At 40.0% G+C, this 17541-nt stretch overlaps 1 protein-coding gene and 1 long non-coding RNA gene across 2 annotated transcripts; one reads left to right on the forward strand and one right to left on the reverse strand.

Annotated features, from left to right (window-relative positions):
* The first annotated feature begins 534 nt into the window (after positions 1–534).
* Positions 535–14957, forward strand: MED4 (mediator complex subunit 4). The gene is made up of 8 exons (XM_031684549.2): positions 535–709; positions 7106–7172; positions 8782–8952; positions 10086–10143; positions 11188–11274; positions 12473–12604; positions 14323–14502; positions 14699–14957. The coding sequence occupies exons 1-7, from the start codon at positions 585–587 to the stop codon at positions 14493–14495; spliced, it is 813 nt and encodes a 270-aa protein (XP_031540409.1). The 5' UTR covers positions 535–584; the 3' UTR covers positions 14496–14502; positions 14699–14957.
* LOC140701125 (uncharacterized) lies at positions 12962–16910 on the reverse strand. Its single transcript, XR_012079998.1, has 2 exons — positions 15963–16910; positions 12962–13905 (listed from the first exon to the last, which is right to left on the reverse strand). It is a non-coding gene; the product is annotated as an uncharacterized lncRNA (long non-coding RNA).
* Between the last annotated feature and the right edge of the window lie 631 nt (positions 16911–17541).

Genomic DNA, 17541 nt, shown 5'->3' on the forward strand with positions numbered 1-17541 from the left:
AGAGTTCAAGGACCTGGGCTGGTAACAATATGAATGTACTTAATGACACTGAAGTATACACTTAAACATGGTTAACATGGTAAATTTTATGTTATGTGTATTTTACCACAATAATAAAAAAAAATTAAATAAGATGTTTTCTGGTTCCTGTCTTAAAAGTGCTTCCAGCCTCCCGGAGAGCCCAAACAGGAGGGTGGGGAACAGCTTATAGGAATGCAGACGATTGGTTAATATCAGGAGACCCTCAGCCCACTTTTCGAAGAAACTGACACAAGAAGAATGTCCTCATGTAATTCCCTCAAAGCTTAAAATCCGTTGAGCAGAAATCTCCCACTCCTGCTTGAATGACTTGAGGCTCAGGAGACCCTGACCGCCCTCTGGGTTTGGCTCCCAGGGTTAGACCAAGAAGCCCTCGCGCGCCCAGCAGATGGCGCCAGCGCTCGCAGTGCACCTCCAGGCGCGCAGGGGGCGCTCCGGCCCGGCCTCTCTTCCCCGTCTCGGTGACCCTTCCTTCCGCCGGCCGAGCCCGCCTCTCCTCGCCAGCGCCCAGCTGCGCAGACGCCGGCTGCTGGCCTGCAGGGAGCATGGCGGCGTCTTCCAGTGGCGAGAAGGAGAAGGAGCGGCCGGGCGGCGGTTCGGGAGCGGCGGGCGGTAACAGCACGCGAGAGCGACTGCTGTCTGCGCTGGAAGACCTGGAGGTCTTGTCGAGGTGAGGCCGTCGGCCCGAGGGCCTGGCTGGGGCTGGGCCTGGCTGGAGGACTGGCTCGGGCGGCCGGCCCTGCCGGGGCTGGTTCCCGGGGCTCGGCGAGGAGGGCCGCGCCCGGGGACTGCGGCGCGCACTCCCGGGGGCAGTGCACAAGGGTCCGCAGCCCTCGGGGACTCGGGCGGCGCCTTTCCCCCTAGGGGGACGTTTTCATGCTGACAGTGTTCCGCCGACTGTCAGAATCGTAGCAGACCTTGGGGATGGCCCCGTGTGGGTCCCTTCGTGCACCGCCCGACGTTAAGGAGCTCCCCCTGTGTGCCGCGCGCTGGGAGACGGTCCTGAGAGGGAGACAGACGTGTAAACAGTGACGGTGGCCTGGAGCCTGTTCCGGCCAGAGGCGACTGGAGCACGGGCCTAGACATCTGCCCCCGTTGTAGTCAGGGCAGGCTTTCTGGAGAAAGGATTGCAAGGGACGAATGAGTTCAGCAGGCGGCAGGTGGCTGGAACAGCAAGTGCAAAGGCCTGGAAACACCAGCACGCACGACTTGGTGGTGGAATTGCCAGTTTGGGGTGGCTGGAGGGCAGCGTGTGTGGCGGAGGTAGGAGATGAAATTGCATGTTATCCTCCTTACTCTGTCATCCTTCATGGTAGTCTGTCAAGTTGAAGCCTTCCCGAACTCCCGGGCATTCACTTGGATGTTAAAATTGTTTTGGTTCTTCCTTCTAACACGTTGCTCAGATTTGACTTCTGGTTCCCATCCCCACTGTCATAACTAATTCGTAATACCGCCTCCCAGCAATTTCACTGGCCTTAATGCTGTTTAGCCCAAGAGTAGAGCTATCTTTTTAAAAAGACGTCTCGTATCACTTTTCTGCTGTAAAATATTTGGTAGGTTCCCATTCCCAAACTCCTTAGCTTAGTGTGCAGTGGGGCATTCTTCACCTCCTCTTAATCCATCCTGTTGTCCTTATTTACTGCCACAACCCTCCCCCTACCCCATACCCTTCATTCCAGCCTCCCTGACTGCTCCCCATTCGCAGGCCAGTTCCCACTCCTCCCCCAATTTGATGAATCACTCATTTATCCTTCAGAAACCCAACTTGTCACCTTTTCTGTAGTCAACATTCTTTGCCAGCTTTAGAATAAGTCTTACATACAGGCATACCTTGTTTTATTACACTTCACTATATTGCATTTTGTAGGTATTGGATTTTTTTTTTACAAATTGAAGGTTTGTGGCAACCCTGTTGTCAAGTTTGTTGGTGCCGTTTTTCCAACAGCATTATTTTTAGATTAATGCTGTTTTTTAATGTTTGTTTTTTAGACACAATGCTATTGCACACTTGATAGACTGCAGTATAGTGTAAACATAACTTTTATATGCAGTGGAAAATCAAAAACTGTGATTCATTTTATTGCAACATTCACTTCATTGCAGTGGTCTGGAAAACTGAACCTGCGATATCTCCAAGGGATGTCTGTATTGTATTTTCTGACCTAATCAGCACTTTGCTGTGAATTTAGTCCTTGCCGTAGCAGCATTACCTTCCAGATTCCTAGGTCAGTGCGATACCAAGTGATGCACTAAAAATCTAAGAACACACGGACACCAGAAGTTAAATAGCTTATGTGTTTAATTCACCGTTTAGACTATTAGATTGAAATACTGCCTGGTGACAAAAAGGGCAGGTGGAATTTCCAGTCAGTGAGCAGTCAAAACAATGAATAAGAAGCTCCTTGGAATAAGGCAGCCATCTTAATGTGTTGCCTCTGTGTGAATGTTTACACAGATTAATGGCAGTGCTGTTTCTTTCTTTGTCTTGATTGGCTTTGTAGTTTGTGGTGGAGGACCTGTCAGCTTCTCCTTTGGTTAATTCTGTAGGGTGGATACCAGCGTGATTTCTTAGTAAAAAGACCATAGCAAGACTGAGCTTTCGTGGTATGAAGTTTTCAGTTAAGTTATTCAAGTATCTGCTTTCTGTGACATAACTACCTTTAGGACAGCCAGTTGAAGCCTCATTTAGTTCGCGGTAAGTTCTTTCTCTGTGTAGGTTATTAAACACCAAATTAACATCCCATAAATGCTGACTAACCCACTGCTTTTCTATCTGCCAGCTATCATTTGAAAACCAAATTGTGCATTCAACTTCAGCTCTAAACTAGTGCACTCACCCAAACTAGTACTTTTAGAATCATTGGTCGGCCAAGCTCAGTCTCTGAGTCTTTGAAGTACCTTGAATAGGTAGCCATGTGGTTCTGATACAGATCTGTGTTCCATTAGGTTCAGAACAACTAATGATTAGTTGGAAGATACCTCTGCTGCTCCTGTATGAGCCATTTTTTCCACTTCCTTGAATTCTGGATCTTGTTCTGCTTGAAGTATTCCCGTGAGCTCTTTCTTCTTTTGGGAGAATTCTCACCTGAAGGCTAAGTCTAATACTTGATTGGCTTCTAACATCTTTGCTGAGGAATCTTGATGACACTGATCAGTGTGAAATTAGTTGAGTTAAAGTGTTCCTTATTGTTTGTTTATTTTGACCAACCACATGGTATGGATGGTAGCGATTTATTTTTCTGTAAATATGTTGACTTTGTGAAGAAGTGACACCCCCTTTGGTTAATAGCGGATGCTTCCTTTTCTTCTGAGTAGGCCTTAGTCTTAGAATTTCAGATCTTTGCCTTAGTATATCCAATGGACTGTTCCTTCCCACCCTTCTACTCTGGAGCCCAGTGAAGACATTTGTTTTTTCAGCTTTACTTGCTGTGGCATAATTTGTTCATCTGTTTTGCTGAGTAACTCTAGTATATGTTTCATATTCACCAAGTTCAGGAACTGTGTTTCTGAGCCTACCCATCCAGGAAAATGGTCTGTGAGAACTTCTTCTGACATTGGACAACTCAGTAGTCAGTCTCAAGATCCTGCTTCTGGATTGTTTGGCTCCTGGGCTCTGTATCCAAGATGTGTTTCCCTGATGTTGTCGGTACCTGTAGGAATGCATATACTTGATATTCATGTACTCTTCACCTGAGATGGTATAATTAAGTAATTTATCAGTTATGTTAAATTTGAGACTAAATTGAAATTCTTTTGTATCCAGATTTGACCAATTTATCCCTCTCCATATTTGCTCCTTAACTTGATTATCAAGTATAGCATTTTCTGTTGAAGTGTGTTTACTCTCTGAAGTAGTGAATCATCATGTAAATTTTCCTCAAGAACGTCTGTGTTTCTGAAACTTTCTCCTTCAGCTTTCCAGCTGTACACGATGACTTGAGGTGCTGAGTTCTCTTTTGCTTCCTCTACCAGAAGCTGTAGTTCTGTTTCCCATTCTTCAGGAATGCTCCAAAGACTTGGATTTCTCATTAATTTGTAGCCTTCCTCACTGAATCTGTTAACAGATTGGTGATAGGCTTCCTTCTTGAGGCACTCTGCTGCCTGTGCTAATAACTGTTGTCTTAGAAGTTTTTCTTTTTCTCTGATTTTCTCATGACTTATCTGCCACATTGTTTTATTTGTTCACCTCTAAAGAAAATCGAGTGACAGTGGGTGAGAATTTCTTTTATAACCCTGGAAATGGTTGGTGGGGGCGGTGGAAGGGATGTCACTTTGCTGTGCCACTCATTGGAACTCCTCCACAGAATGAGGCTGCTCCAGTGTGACTCGCTTTCCAAAATGTCCCATTATGTGCTCAGACATAGTTACTATACTGATTCTGTGATATGTGAAGTTTGTCATTATCCTCTGAATGAATCTTTCTCTTGTTTGCATTTTTTTATGAAAAATGAAAAACTCTCTATTGTAACCTCTTGGCTTTAGAAAATAGTGGATATGAATTTTTTTTTAACTGTTAACCTGATTATATAGCCTTTCAATATATTGCTTTGTAAGATGTGATAGAATCAGGCGGTCTTTAGAGAAATGTGAAAAATAGAAACCTATAGACAGATTGTAGTTTAAGAAGTTTTTATTAAACTGTTTTTAATTTAGAACTTATTTGTGGAACAGAAACCATGTTGAGAGGAGTCTTGAGGTTTCCCCACCAACCTATTAATCGTTTATCTATTATTTACCCGAAGTGTAGTATTACTAATAATACAGGCTCTAACCCCTGTGTGCGTTACATTCCTGTGGAAATGTGGGAGGAGGCTAATCTGGCATGCCGGAATGCCGCTCTTCCTCTGTGGTGGGACAGGGCTCTGTCTCCCACTCCCGGAACCAGAGAGGATGCAGGGGGTCCTTCAGTCTCCCTTCACCCTGGGGGAGGACGCAGGTTTCCATTTCTTCCTAGACAGTTACTGAACACTGAGTCTTAGAGACCCCCCCACCCCGTACTCCTCTGCCTAAGGCAAGCCCTTGTCAGGTTTTCTGTTAATTTATATTCCCAGATTTGCAAGAAAGGCAGAAAAAGGCTCATTTTGCATGTCCCAATATACCCTCATCCCCCCTCACCACCACCCCTTCTCCCCATAGAAACCAGCTTTTATTTAGACCAGGGGTCTCAACTCTTTACATCTCACTAATAGGGTACAAAAAGGGGCTAATATAACATGCTGTTTTCATAAAATGTCTATTTAATCCATTAGGAAGTCCTGTCGGCTCTACCTCCAAAATATATCCTAAACCTGTCCGTCCATTACTAAATCCAGGTGGCTAGGATCTAGTCAAATCCAGTGTCATCTTTTGCCTGTGACACCATAAGTCACCTAACTTGATTTCCATTCTAGCTCTCTTACAATCTGATCTCCACATAGCTCAGCAGGTGTTTAAAAACATAAATCAAGTCATGTCCTTCCCTGTTTAAAATGACCCAGTGGCTTCTCACTGCACTCAGAATGAAATACTCCTTTACTACGAGCTACAAGGCCCTACACAGTCCAGCCCATCCCTCCCTCCCTTGTCCTGACTTTCTGTCCTGCTCCCGGGTGCCCACTGTGCTCTGGCCACGTTTCCTCCAATCCATCTTTGGGCCGATGAACTCACTGACTTTTACCAAGTAGTCTTGTCTCCCAGATCTCATGGCTGGCTTCTCTTGTTTAATTCATGTTTTACTTCAAAGCTATTCTCTTAAGAGAAACCTTCCCCGAACACCCAGTGTAAGTAGCCAAACCATTTCAACAACTCTCTGATATAACACTGCTTAATTTTCTTCCTAATTCCTATCACTCTGGTTTTACTTGTATATTTTCTTGTCTTCCATATTAGAATTTCATGGCCATTGTTCACTTTTATAACCCAAGCATCTAGAAAATGCCTGGCACATAATAGGCACTCAGGAAATATTTGAATGCATAAATGAAGGCTTTTCATTCCCATATCCTTTTTTTAAAATTAACTAGCTAATTAATTCATACATAATGGTGTAGGGAAGTAGTAGTGGAGAAGGCTGGGTCCAGTTGGCACCATCCACTATAATCGCCTGGGCTAGCGAGAGGATGGTGGAACGTGTAAATATGAAGGTAAAAATTGCGTGGCAGCCAGTAGGAGGGTACAAACACTGGGGCTGATAAGTAGCGTCAGGTAGCTAGCTAATTGTGAAGCTGTCCACTCCTGGATAATCTCTGAATTAAGTCACATCTATCAACAGGTTTGAAACATACATAGATATTACCTGCTATACATTTTTTCTTGATCATTGTACTAATTTTCACATGGGAAAATTGGCATAGCTAATCAGTGAGCCTTCTAGAAATATATTATTATGTGTAAGGATCCCTCTTAGCTCATACCTGTTTTGGTTAATTAAAAAATTTGCAGGCACAAAGTTCTCTGCCACAAGTATTCAGTTCTGCCCCTGTAGTGGGAAAGCAACCTTAGGCAATACGTAAATGAAGCATAGCTGTCTTGCAAGGGAAGTTATTCATAGAAACCACAGATGTACTGGATTTGGCCTGTAGGCCCCTTATGTATGAGTTTTTCTTGCATAAACCATCTGTAGTTATTGTCTGCATTTTCTGCTTCGGTTTCTTTAAAGTGGAATAAGAACGTCAATATTCATCAGGCAGTGCTGGGGCAGACGCTTGCTGAGTTTTGACTTTCCTTCCCCTGGTTTGTTAGTTGCCCTTTGTACACACCTGTTGAGTCTTTCCAAGCTTAGGTTTTTATAGAAACAGTTCTTCTTAGTCATACTCATATTTCATTGGTATTTATATGATTGATATTAATTTATATAATTAATGAGTAAAACTTGAATAAATGGGGCTGGTAACAAACACACCTGAGTCTTGGTGAGAATGCACTGTAGCTGGTAAGAGCTGAAGTCCATAAAGTGGACTGTGGGGCAGTAGCTCTGAGAACTTAGCTTGCTGTGGGTACATGAATCCAGCAGGTCAGTCAGGGAGAGATCAGAGAAGAGAGTCTCTATTGTATTTACTTTGCAAACTTTTTTGTTTTTGTGTTTTAGAGAACTTATAGAAATGCTGGCAATTTCAAGAAACCAAAAGTTGTTACAGTCTGGAGAGGAAAACCAGGTAAGTGATTTCTTTTTTGAATTAAAAACAAAAAACCTTCATCATTTCTGCAGTTTTCCTATTTATATTTACTTTGTGTGAGAACAGGAAGATCAGATTCTATTAAATTATTAATTGCAACTTTTAAATTGATATATTCTTTGCATCATTTACATAAGATATAATTGAGAAAGTTAACATAACATTGTATTAGTTTAAGATGTGTATAGCATAATGATTTGATATATGTACATATTGCAAAATGATTACCACAGTAAGTTTAGTTCACATCCATCACCTCACATGATTTTTTTTCCTTATAAGAACTTTTAAGAAAGTTGCAGAGAAAGTGGCATCTTTTCATGTACTTGTTGGCGATTTGTATGTCTTCCGAAAAATGTCTATTTGGTTCCTGTGCAATTTCTTAAGAACTTTTTTTTTAAGTTGCTGAGATTTACTCTCTTAGCAACTTTCAAATTTACAGTACTGTGTTTTTAATTATACTCACCATACTGAACATCAGTTTCCAGAACTTACTTATAGCTGGAATTTTGTTCCTTTTGACCGCCTTCACCCATTTTGCTGCCTCCCCCCTGGCCTCTGGCAACCACCAGTCTGATCTCTATTTCTATGTGTTCCGCTTTTTTTAGATTCCACTGATGAGATCCTACAGTATTTGTCTTTCTCTGACTTAGTTCACTTTAACAGAATGCCTTCAGGGTTATCCCAAATGCCAAGATTTACTTTTTTGTGGCTGGATGATATTCCTTTGTGTGTATATGTGTGTGTATACATCTACACCACACTTTTTATCTGTTCATCCATTGATGGACACTTACTTCCATGTCTTGACTAATGCAGTGAGCATGTGGGTGCACATATCTTTTCAAAATAATGATTCCATTTCCTTTGGATGAATACTCAGAAGTGGAATTGCTGGATCATATGGTAAAGTTCTATTTTTAATTTTTTAAGTAACCTCCATACTTACGTGGACCAGTTTAGGTTCCCACCAGCATGTGCTGATGGCTTCCCTTTCTCACATCCTCGTCAACGTTTATCTCTGGTCTTTCTACTGACAGCCGTCGTAACTGGTGCAAATACATAACCAGTTGTGGTTTTGATTTGCAATTCCGTAATGATTAGCGATGTTGAGCTCCTTTTCATGTACTTTTGGCCATTTGTATATCTTTGGAAAAATCCTGTTCAGTTCCTGGTGCTAGCTAAAATCATCTCAAAGTTTATCTACCCTGGGAAATGAATAAGCCTACTCATTTTGGCATATTGGTAGTTATTTATTTTATATGAAAGAATAGCATATAATTTTAAAAAGTAGAGAAATGTTTTTTAATGGAGGTACTGAGGATTGAACCCAGGACCTCATGCATGCTAAGCATGCACTCTACCACTGAGCTATTTCCGTCTCCGCCCAGAAAAAGTAGAAAATCTTGATATTAATCTGTTTTCTAATTGTAGGTAGGCCATTTTTCTTAACAGTGATTAGAAATAATACTTTGAAAGTGTTAAAATTTTATAGCCTGGCCAGTTAATTCATGTGTGGATTTCTTTGTTTCACTGGAATGTAGTTTTTCAGTATTTTGTCATATGCTTTAATCAACTCTCTTGATAGGTGCTGGAGTTGTTAATTCACAGAGATGGGGAATTTCAAGAACTAATGAAATTGGCACTTAATCAGGGAAAAATCCATCATGAAATGCAAGTTTTAGAAAAAGAAGTAGAAAAGAGAGATAGTGATATTCAGCAACTACAAAAACAGCTAAAAGAAGCAGAACAAATACTGGTAAGTTGATAGAGGCTGGTTCTTAATGTAAAAAAAGATACTATTTACTCTATTTCTGAAAAACAAATCTATTAGTATTTGAAAGTGGCAGAAAACCTCAATTTTCCAGTCTAAAAGCGACAGCTTGTTACTTTGGTTAGATGAAGGACTATTGTCATTCCTTTTTTTACTTACTGTTTTCAGATAGTCTGCATTACTTTTGAACCATATTTTCATTATTTAAAGATTTCACATGGTTGAATAGAAATGGGAAGTTTACTTTTATCCTGTTCTGATACTAGTTTTCATAATTACTGAGTTTAAGATAGTGAACACGAAGATTGTAAAAAGACTGAATTTTATGAATTTAGATAATAGCAACTAACAGTTATTAAGCACTTGTGCACCAGGCCCTGTGCTCTGCAACTTTATATGTATTGTCTCATTCTTCTTAACAATTATATGAGGTCAGTACCATTATTCTATTTTACAGATGAAGAAACCATGATTTTAAATGAATGCCTACCTTGCCCAAGCAGGTAAAATTAGGGAGATGCAACTTAAACCTAGATCTCTCTGACTCCATACTCTTTACCCCACTGTGTTATAGTTGAGGATGCATATACCAGGTCAGCTTCATTTTATACTTCAATGGGCCTTTGCCCGGGGAGGGGGTGGGTGGAGGAGTTCACGATAGCAGTCATTAAGCACGGAGCTAATGGTAATGTATAAATGAATGATACTGTCAATCCAAGAATGTCTTGTAAACTAGGAAAAAAGTTTTTTGTTTTATCCTTGAACTAGATACAGAAATAGGATGCTTTGGAGGTGGTATGTGGTCTGTTTTCTGCATGCTTATGATAGAAGACATAAAGAAAAAATGCTAGTAAACAATCCAGTTAACATTTTGTTTCTAACAACTAGTTTGTGAATGGAGACTGATTCATGAATATGATGTTTCTATTTTTCATTGACTGTAACTGATGTAAATGATACCCAAGTGGTGTTCTGGAACATTACAAATAAATTGTGGGGATTTCCAAATTTTGCATATTGTTCCTGTGGGATAAATGATTTTGTGAATGAAGCCAAAAGCTGTGCTTGGTATAATCCTGAATAATACATATTCCCTTTTAAAATGTTGTTTAAATTAGGCAACAGCTGTTTACCAAGCAAAAGAAAAACTCAAGTCAATAGAAAAAGCAAGAAAAGGTTAGTACTGTGGGAATACGGAGTGACTTTCTGAAAAATCCAAGTTTTAGTTTCAAGAAACTGATGAGAGTATTATTGATAGTCATTTGCTGATACAGTAAGTTTCATGGTCAAGTGTCTGGTATGTTACAGCACTGTGCTGGGTGTTCCTTGCGAAGTGTCACATCCCTTTTCAGGTTATAAGAAGTAGTAATGCAAGTTATGGCTAATACCCAAATGTATAGTAAAGACAATGTTTTGTTTTTTTTTTTTAAATTGTGGGGAGAAGAGAATATGGGCTGGAAGCAAATGGGATTTGAGTTGGATCTTATGTCACAGGACAGGGAAAGAGAGAACATCCATTGGACAACTGGAGTGAGACTAGAAACCATGAGTCAGGACTAGATACAGCTTTGGGATGTGTGTACATTTAGCAGTGCTTCCAGAAGCTCAGCTGCCTTCTTGGCCTGTCCTGCTTCTCTCTTTAAAAGGCTTCCATTTTGGGTCTTTTAGTTTGCACACGAAAGATCAGAATTATAAGGAAAACTGTGGTTACTTCCTTTTGATGATCTGTGGGCAGATTTACTTTTAGTTACTCAGACTTGCCTAACTTTCCTCCTCTTTTCCTACTGTAGATTAACTACTGCTAATGTTTGCTGTGTGCTCTTCCAGGTTTCTCTTAGATTTGTAATACGTATGTGACAAGAACAATACAAATACATGTGTGTACACATATTCTAGAATAAAAACCAGGATATGCTATACGTATTATTTAGTAGGGTACTTTTTTCACCTAATGAATATATTGTGAACATCTTTCTACTTAGGTCCTCCTATAGATTTAGGGTCACACTAAGCAGTCAAGTGGTTGGTGTGAACTGCTGCTCTAGTTTCTTAAGTTTAACGATACACTATTATTAAGTATTATTAGGGAAGGTAGGGAACTCATCATATTGTCAGATAATTTAAAATTAAGTATGATGTTTATGATGTAGGTATTTATAAACTTGTACATTTACTAGATTAAAGACTAAAATGTTAACACTCTTCTTTGGCCTCACTCAGGTGCTATCTCCTCTGAAGAAATAATTAAGTATGCACATAGGATTAGTGCAAGTAATGCTGTGTGCGCCCCACTGACCTGGGTCCCAGGTAAAAATAATTCTTTTTACTAAATGCATGTGGTTTTGAAAATTCTTGGTGGCTGTACACAAGTAGAAAAAATTTAAATATAGAATGTATTTATTTTTAGAAACATTTTCACATCTTTAGTGTCTTATAATATAGGCCATGAGTTTTATCAGTTTGGTTTTTTACAAAGCTATTGCCACTAGGAACTGTGTTTCTTTCCTTTAAAAATTTTTTTTTCAAAGTACAACATAATGTGTGATGATTCTAAAGCTATAGATCTGTATGCCTGTAAAAGTCAGGCTGGCCAAAAGCTAACTTTTTCGAGCCATTTGGATTTTTACAAGGGGTCCAGCCTGGGAAACAGACAGTCCCAGCTCTTAGGTGATAAAGATAAAGCAGCACTGGATACCTAGCAGCAGATACACAAGACTGGAAGGAGCTGCAGAAATTAGAGATGGCAGAGAGAGAAGCTGGAACATAAACACTGACAGCAGATAAAACATTAGTACGCCAGAGCCCTAAGGCAGAGCAGCAGTGTTCTGAGAGGAATAATGGGAGGTAGTTATCCCAACTTCGTAACTCCTGATGGTGGTGCTTTACTGTACCCCAGACACCAAGGGTGGCTACAGTTGTGGAGGGTAAATCATCTGGAGTTGGTGAGAAAATATTACCAAAAAGTTGGTCCAAATCTGGCCACGTTTTCATCAGTCCAAAACTAAACCGTGTGTTCTCATGACTAGAAATGAATGTTACTGGCTCCTGATACTCCACTGGAAAGTTAAAGAAATTCAGTCCTTAAATGACGAGATCAAAGCAATAAGCATTTCAGTCCTTTCTATCTTTAAAAAAACAATGTGTCATGACTACTCTCAGTTTGTACCATTGATAATTTCTTACTAGAAAATGTAGATAAGTTAGAAGAATCAAGATCATTATAATTTTCTTACTTTGTCATTTGGAATGTTTGCTAAAATTAGACTTTTTCTCATTTTTGTTTATATAGAGAATAGGATATTGTGAAGATCTAGACAAGAAAATGCATGTATTTAAAAATGTAATATTTATGTTTTTAATAACAACTGCTAAGATGACCTTCCTTTTCCAAAATTGAAAATGTGGCTTGGGTTTTTCAAAGTGAACCAAAGAAAATCAATACTTTAGAAAAGGCAGCAATGCTATTTTGTATGTGATTGAAATAAAAGCAGTCTCTATTTTTTAGGGGACCCACGGAGACCATACCCAACTGATTTGGAGATGAGAAGTGGATTATTGGGTCAGATGAACAATCCTTCCACTAATGGAGTGAACGGTCACTTACCAGGGGATGCCCTAGCAGCAGGCAGACTGCCAGGTAGCGTTAATCAGAGTAATGCTTTCAAACAGGGTTTTTCTGACATGATGCAGACATCTGGCTGTCGAACAAGTTTGAGGGTCTGGACCCAACTCATATTAATAGCTAGGTTCTCTACCACTTTATCTTGCTCTCTACTTCCTCTAGTTTAAAGACTGTTCTAGATGGAGGTTATGAAATTAGTATAAACTGACTTTTCCCCTCATTTGTTAACGTGCCATTTTCCTCAGGCTTTAGGCTCCTATTAACTAAGCTCTAAACATAGCTTTTAAAAATGAAACACAGTGTACAAACAGAATAAGATGTGTATATATGTTCAATCTAAAGAATACCCAGTGAACATACTTGTGAAAAACCTCAAATTAACAAAGCTTTTAATGGACTTTTTAATAACTAAACAGTATCATTTTTGTAAGACAGCTCATTCTGAGCTTCAGCCTTCCTTAGGTTTTGCATGTAGGTTTGTAGTGTTCTCTCATTTTTTTATGTTCCTCATCTTTTATCTTTTGTAGGTGACTTGTTTGGATCTGGTAGAACGTTAAAAATTTTTTTAAAGACATAAAAAAATTACCCTTTTTTGAGTATTAAAATATTCCTTCAATACTTTACGTATTTCATGCTTCTCCATTTTTTACATCGGTAAAAACGTGTCCCTGCGTTGCATCGCTTTTGTTAACTATCTGAGGTGCAGACTGAACTCACTGTGCTTTAGTTTCCCTTAGTACTCTTCCTTTTCTCATTGTGATTGTGCCGTATCATATGCCAGTCATGGTCCAGGCAGGGGGCGGAAACCACACCAGCAATATGAAAAAGGAAAATTTAAAGAATTACTAACTAGTAACAAGATACTAACTACTAGATGGTAAGGTAAAGAGAACTGTATTTTTTTAAATGTAGTAGTGACAGATACAGGGAGCAGCTACTACGTGTAGGGCCAATGCAGATACCCACGGAAGGGACCAACTTGAGAACAGGCTTGTCCCCACCTCGAGGCTGATGTTCAGCCCTCGGTGGAGAAACTGTAGCTGTGGACCACTGGGTGGCAGAAAAGTCAGATGAGGTGTCACAAGCCAGAGCTGGCAAGCAGGAAACTATCCACTAGGGTCCCAAGGAGACTTGCTGGGAAGCTCCCTTTGGGACAGCGTTGAAGCTTACTGGGGAACCACTCTGTGGAATGCCACCGACGCCCTGCACACAACCAGGAACCACAGGAGGAGGGAAACAGGGTCTGGAAGGGAAGCCGGTTCCTCCTGTAGCGTCCCTGCAGTGCCCTCTACTGACAGAGCTCGCCACTGCAGCTGCTGGCAAAGGAGAGACAGTTTCAGGATCCAGAGAGCAGTGGGATTGATGTTTAAGAGGCAGTTTAAACTTGGAATAATTGGTATGTAGTATATTCCAGCTATTTATAACACACACCGAGAGAATAGAGTACTATATATGAGCTATTATAATATATATGTGCATAAAATACAGATACAGGAAACATTTGATTTGAAATTAGGAACGCCTTGCAGAAGGAAAAGTATGTCAACTGACTTACTAAAACATCAGATTTGTCCTTGATAAATTTGACCTTCATTAATTTGGCCAAATGTATATTTTGATTTCTAGCCTTAAAAACTTTTACTTCAAATTATTTGCATAAAGGGAAGGGTAACTAAGAAGTAAGTTAATTATAAGTAGAAATGTTCTCATATATGCTTCTTTCTTTTCTCCAGATGTCCTTGCTCCACAGTATCCATGGCAGTCAAGTGATATGGCAATGAATATGCTACCACCAAACCACAGTAATGACTTTTTGTTGGAGCCTCCAGGGCATAATAAAGAAAATGAAGATGATGTAGAGGTTATGTCAACAGACTCCTCAAGCAGTAGTAGTGACTCTGATTAAAAAAAATGTAAGACAAAAGGCATACAGAAATACTGGCTGTACTGAAACTGTGCCGCCCATTAAGCATCACACTGGACTTTCTTTTTAAAGCCAAAAATCATGGTTTCAGTTCTAAACCATTAGGTGAATATTTAGAGAATAATCAAAATTTACTGTTGGAAGAAAGATTATTCAGTACTGTCTTGTCTTGTGTTCTATTCCAGTTGTGTTGGACGTCTACATAGTGGTTCTGGAAATAAGATTTGAGGGGAACGGCCCACATATACATCACTACTAAGCCTCCTGGAGTTATTTAGAAAAGCATCAACAAAGGCAGCAGATCACTGAATGTACGTATCTCACAATAGCAGGAACCCTCGTTTGAAAGTGAAAGCTGTTAGCGCCTGTTACAGGAGAAATTATCTTGGTTTGTACTATTTGTAATTATTATATTATTTGTAAATAAACTCACTTTTGTTTGTACTTTGATACTTTTTAAAATTTAAGCATACTGTCAGTAAATCCAGCTGCATTTTGCACATACGTCAGAATTTGGAGGGTGAATGAACATGATGCAGTGCGTGCATCTGAACTAGGAATCCCAACTCGGTAGGTGTCTCAAAGGAACATACTGCCTCTCTTAGAAGAAATAAAATGAAGTAGTTTTAACTATTGAAAAACTTACAATAATGTCTGATCTTAAGAATAACAAATTATATGAAAGGCTTTAGAATGGAAAACACTGTCTCTGGCCGTCATCTTCCCTCTTAATGCAGCTCCCAGAAGGAATCACTTTTCATTTCTGGTGGTTAACCTCCATGTTTAAATAATATGCTTACACAGCTTATATTTGGATTTATCAGTTCTAGACAGTATTGTACCTTTCCTTTTTTTTTTTCCTTCCTGATTGCAAAAGTAATATAACATCCATTGTGGAACATTTAGCAAATATGGTACAGCACAAAGGAGACACGATGAAATTAATAGCATTCTACTCAGAGATCATAATTAACATTTTGGTGTAGACCATCTTAAAGATCCACATATATGCATTCTGTTTAAAAAAATATGTATTTTGAGGTGCTGTTGTATTTTTTATTAGTGATCTCCCTATGAACTGTTTATTTAGTGTTATAAGAATGGGCTTTTTCAAAATTCCCTCTGCTCAAATTTTTTTCTAACCTGAGGTTTTCTGTACACAAACTACTGTTCCTCTCTAATGTTTAACAGTAGGGTTTCATCTTGATGAAGTATACACAGTAATGTTGATACCTGAATTCCAAAGTTTAAAATAATGGGCCCCTGTAACCTGCAGTTGCCTTTTGGAAAAGCATAACCCACGTTAAGGATGTCAGACATGTCAGAGCACAATGGCCACACTGGTTACACATAAAACTCTCAAAAGTGGTATTTCTCAAAGTGTGGACACAAGCCAAGCGTATCACTGGGCTGGCTGCTACAAGACAGATTCAAGAACCTGCTCCTTACCCGCTGAATGGGCGTCTGTGTGAGGCCTTCATGTTCCAAGTCTGAGCACCAGGGCCTTTCTGGCCCATCAGTCACTGCCATTCACAATCCAAGAGTCTTAGAACCTCTTCCTTTTAGGGGTTTTCACTTATAAACCAACACAGACAAAGAACATAACGAATAAAACCAAACAAAATTAGACTGGGCTAAGGAATATATAAATTCCTTATGAGTGTGGATGGAATAGTGGATTGGCAAATGAATGGGAATCTCAAAGCCAAGCTGCTGTGTACGTGCTCACTTGGCATTTACCCAGAGCTCTACAACCCCCAGCCAAAAGCCTTGTGTCTAAATGTATTTCAGAATTTGGATTTTTAAAAAATACTCTATAAAGTTAACAGAACTTATGTATCAAATGTTACAGAATACCCCCAGCAAGATATGAAGGGGCGTCACCAACTAAACACATTAAACTTTCATCTTAAGGAACGTTTAACACTTCATTTAGCCACATCCCCCCACAGTACAGGAACTTGTCTTCCGCGTCGTTCCTCACCAGGAGTAAACCGGCATTTGGATTTCTTTTTGGGCTTTGTCTTTTAACCAGGGCAGCTCTGTTTCTATTTCAAATTCTAGCCCCATCCCTACACCTATAGAAACAGCTCTCCTTTGTGTCCCTACAGATACCTGGAACGCAGTATCTGCATTCCCTCCTCTGAGTATCCTCAGTACGACTTGTCTTATTCCAGCCCAGGGCGAGGATTAAATACTAGAAGGTCAATTTTTTACTCAACCAGTGTACTTTGGGTATTTAGTATTCCCAGTCACCACTGGCTGCTGGGTATGTAATAGAAAGACTCGGTCTCTGGCCTGAAGGAGCTTCCTTTCCTGGGGAGGCAAGCGATGACCAGAACACAGCAATGGTGTGTGTTGGGGTTTACAGCACTGAGCCAAACTGAAGACCGCAAAAACACAACGGCAGTGCCTGGCCACGGTAAATGCCCACCAGGAGTCACACTTGATTCCTGAAATGTGAACATGTTTCCTCTTCTTCACACAGTATTTAGGTAAACTATGTGCTGTAAGTGAGCACCTATTTTAAGCCATTTTTAAGGAGGAAGCTGTTGTAGGAGCATTTTATCTGCAGAATCTATTGCTTCACAAATGCTTTAGGAGTGAATTCAACCCATTAGAAATTAAGTTTACAGAAGACAAAAGTGGGTGACTTTAGAAGAACACAAGTGTCACAGATAAATTAAGCCTAAAACCTTGCTAATTGAAAAGCCACCTCTGAAGTCAAGCTACAACAGAAATAGTTAAGGCACAGTGTGTCACAGTTGGCTTAAGTTTAGAAGGCTTCAGAGGAAGGGATACTTGGAAGTGAGGTATGAAAAATGGGTAAGGTTCTGTTAAGGCAGATTAAGGGTGGGGTGACATTCACTTGAGAAGGAGCTGCAGACACTGGCAAGGTATGGTACACTTGAGGAAGTACAAAGAAATATGCCTGGAATATAGGGTGTGAGAAAGTGATGGGGTATGATGGGAAAGTTATGAAAGACCTTGCATGTCAGGTTAAGAGTTTTATCATACAGGTGGTGGG

This window comes from Vicugna pacos, chromosome 14 (genome assembly GCF_048564905.1).
Source record: "Vicugna pacos chromosome 14, VicPac4, whole genome shotgun sequence".
Lineage (NCBI taxonomy): Eukaryota > Metazoa > Chordata > Mammalia > Artiodactyla > Camelidae > Vicugna > Vicugna pacos.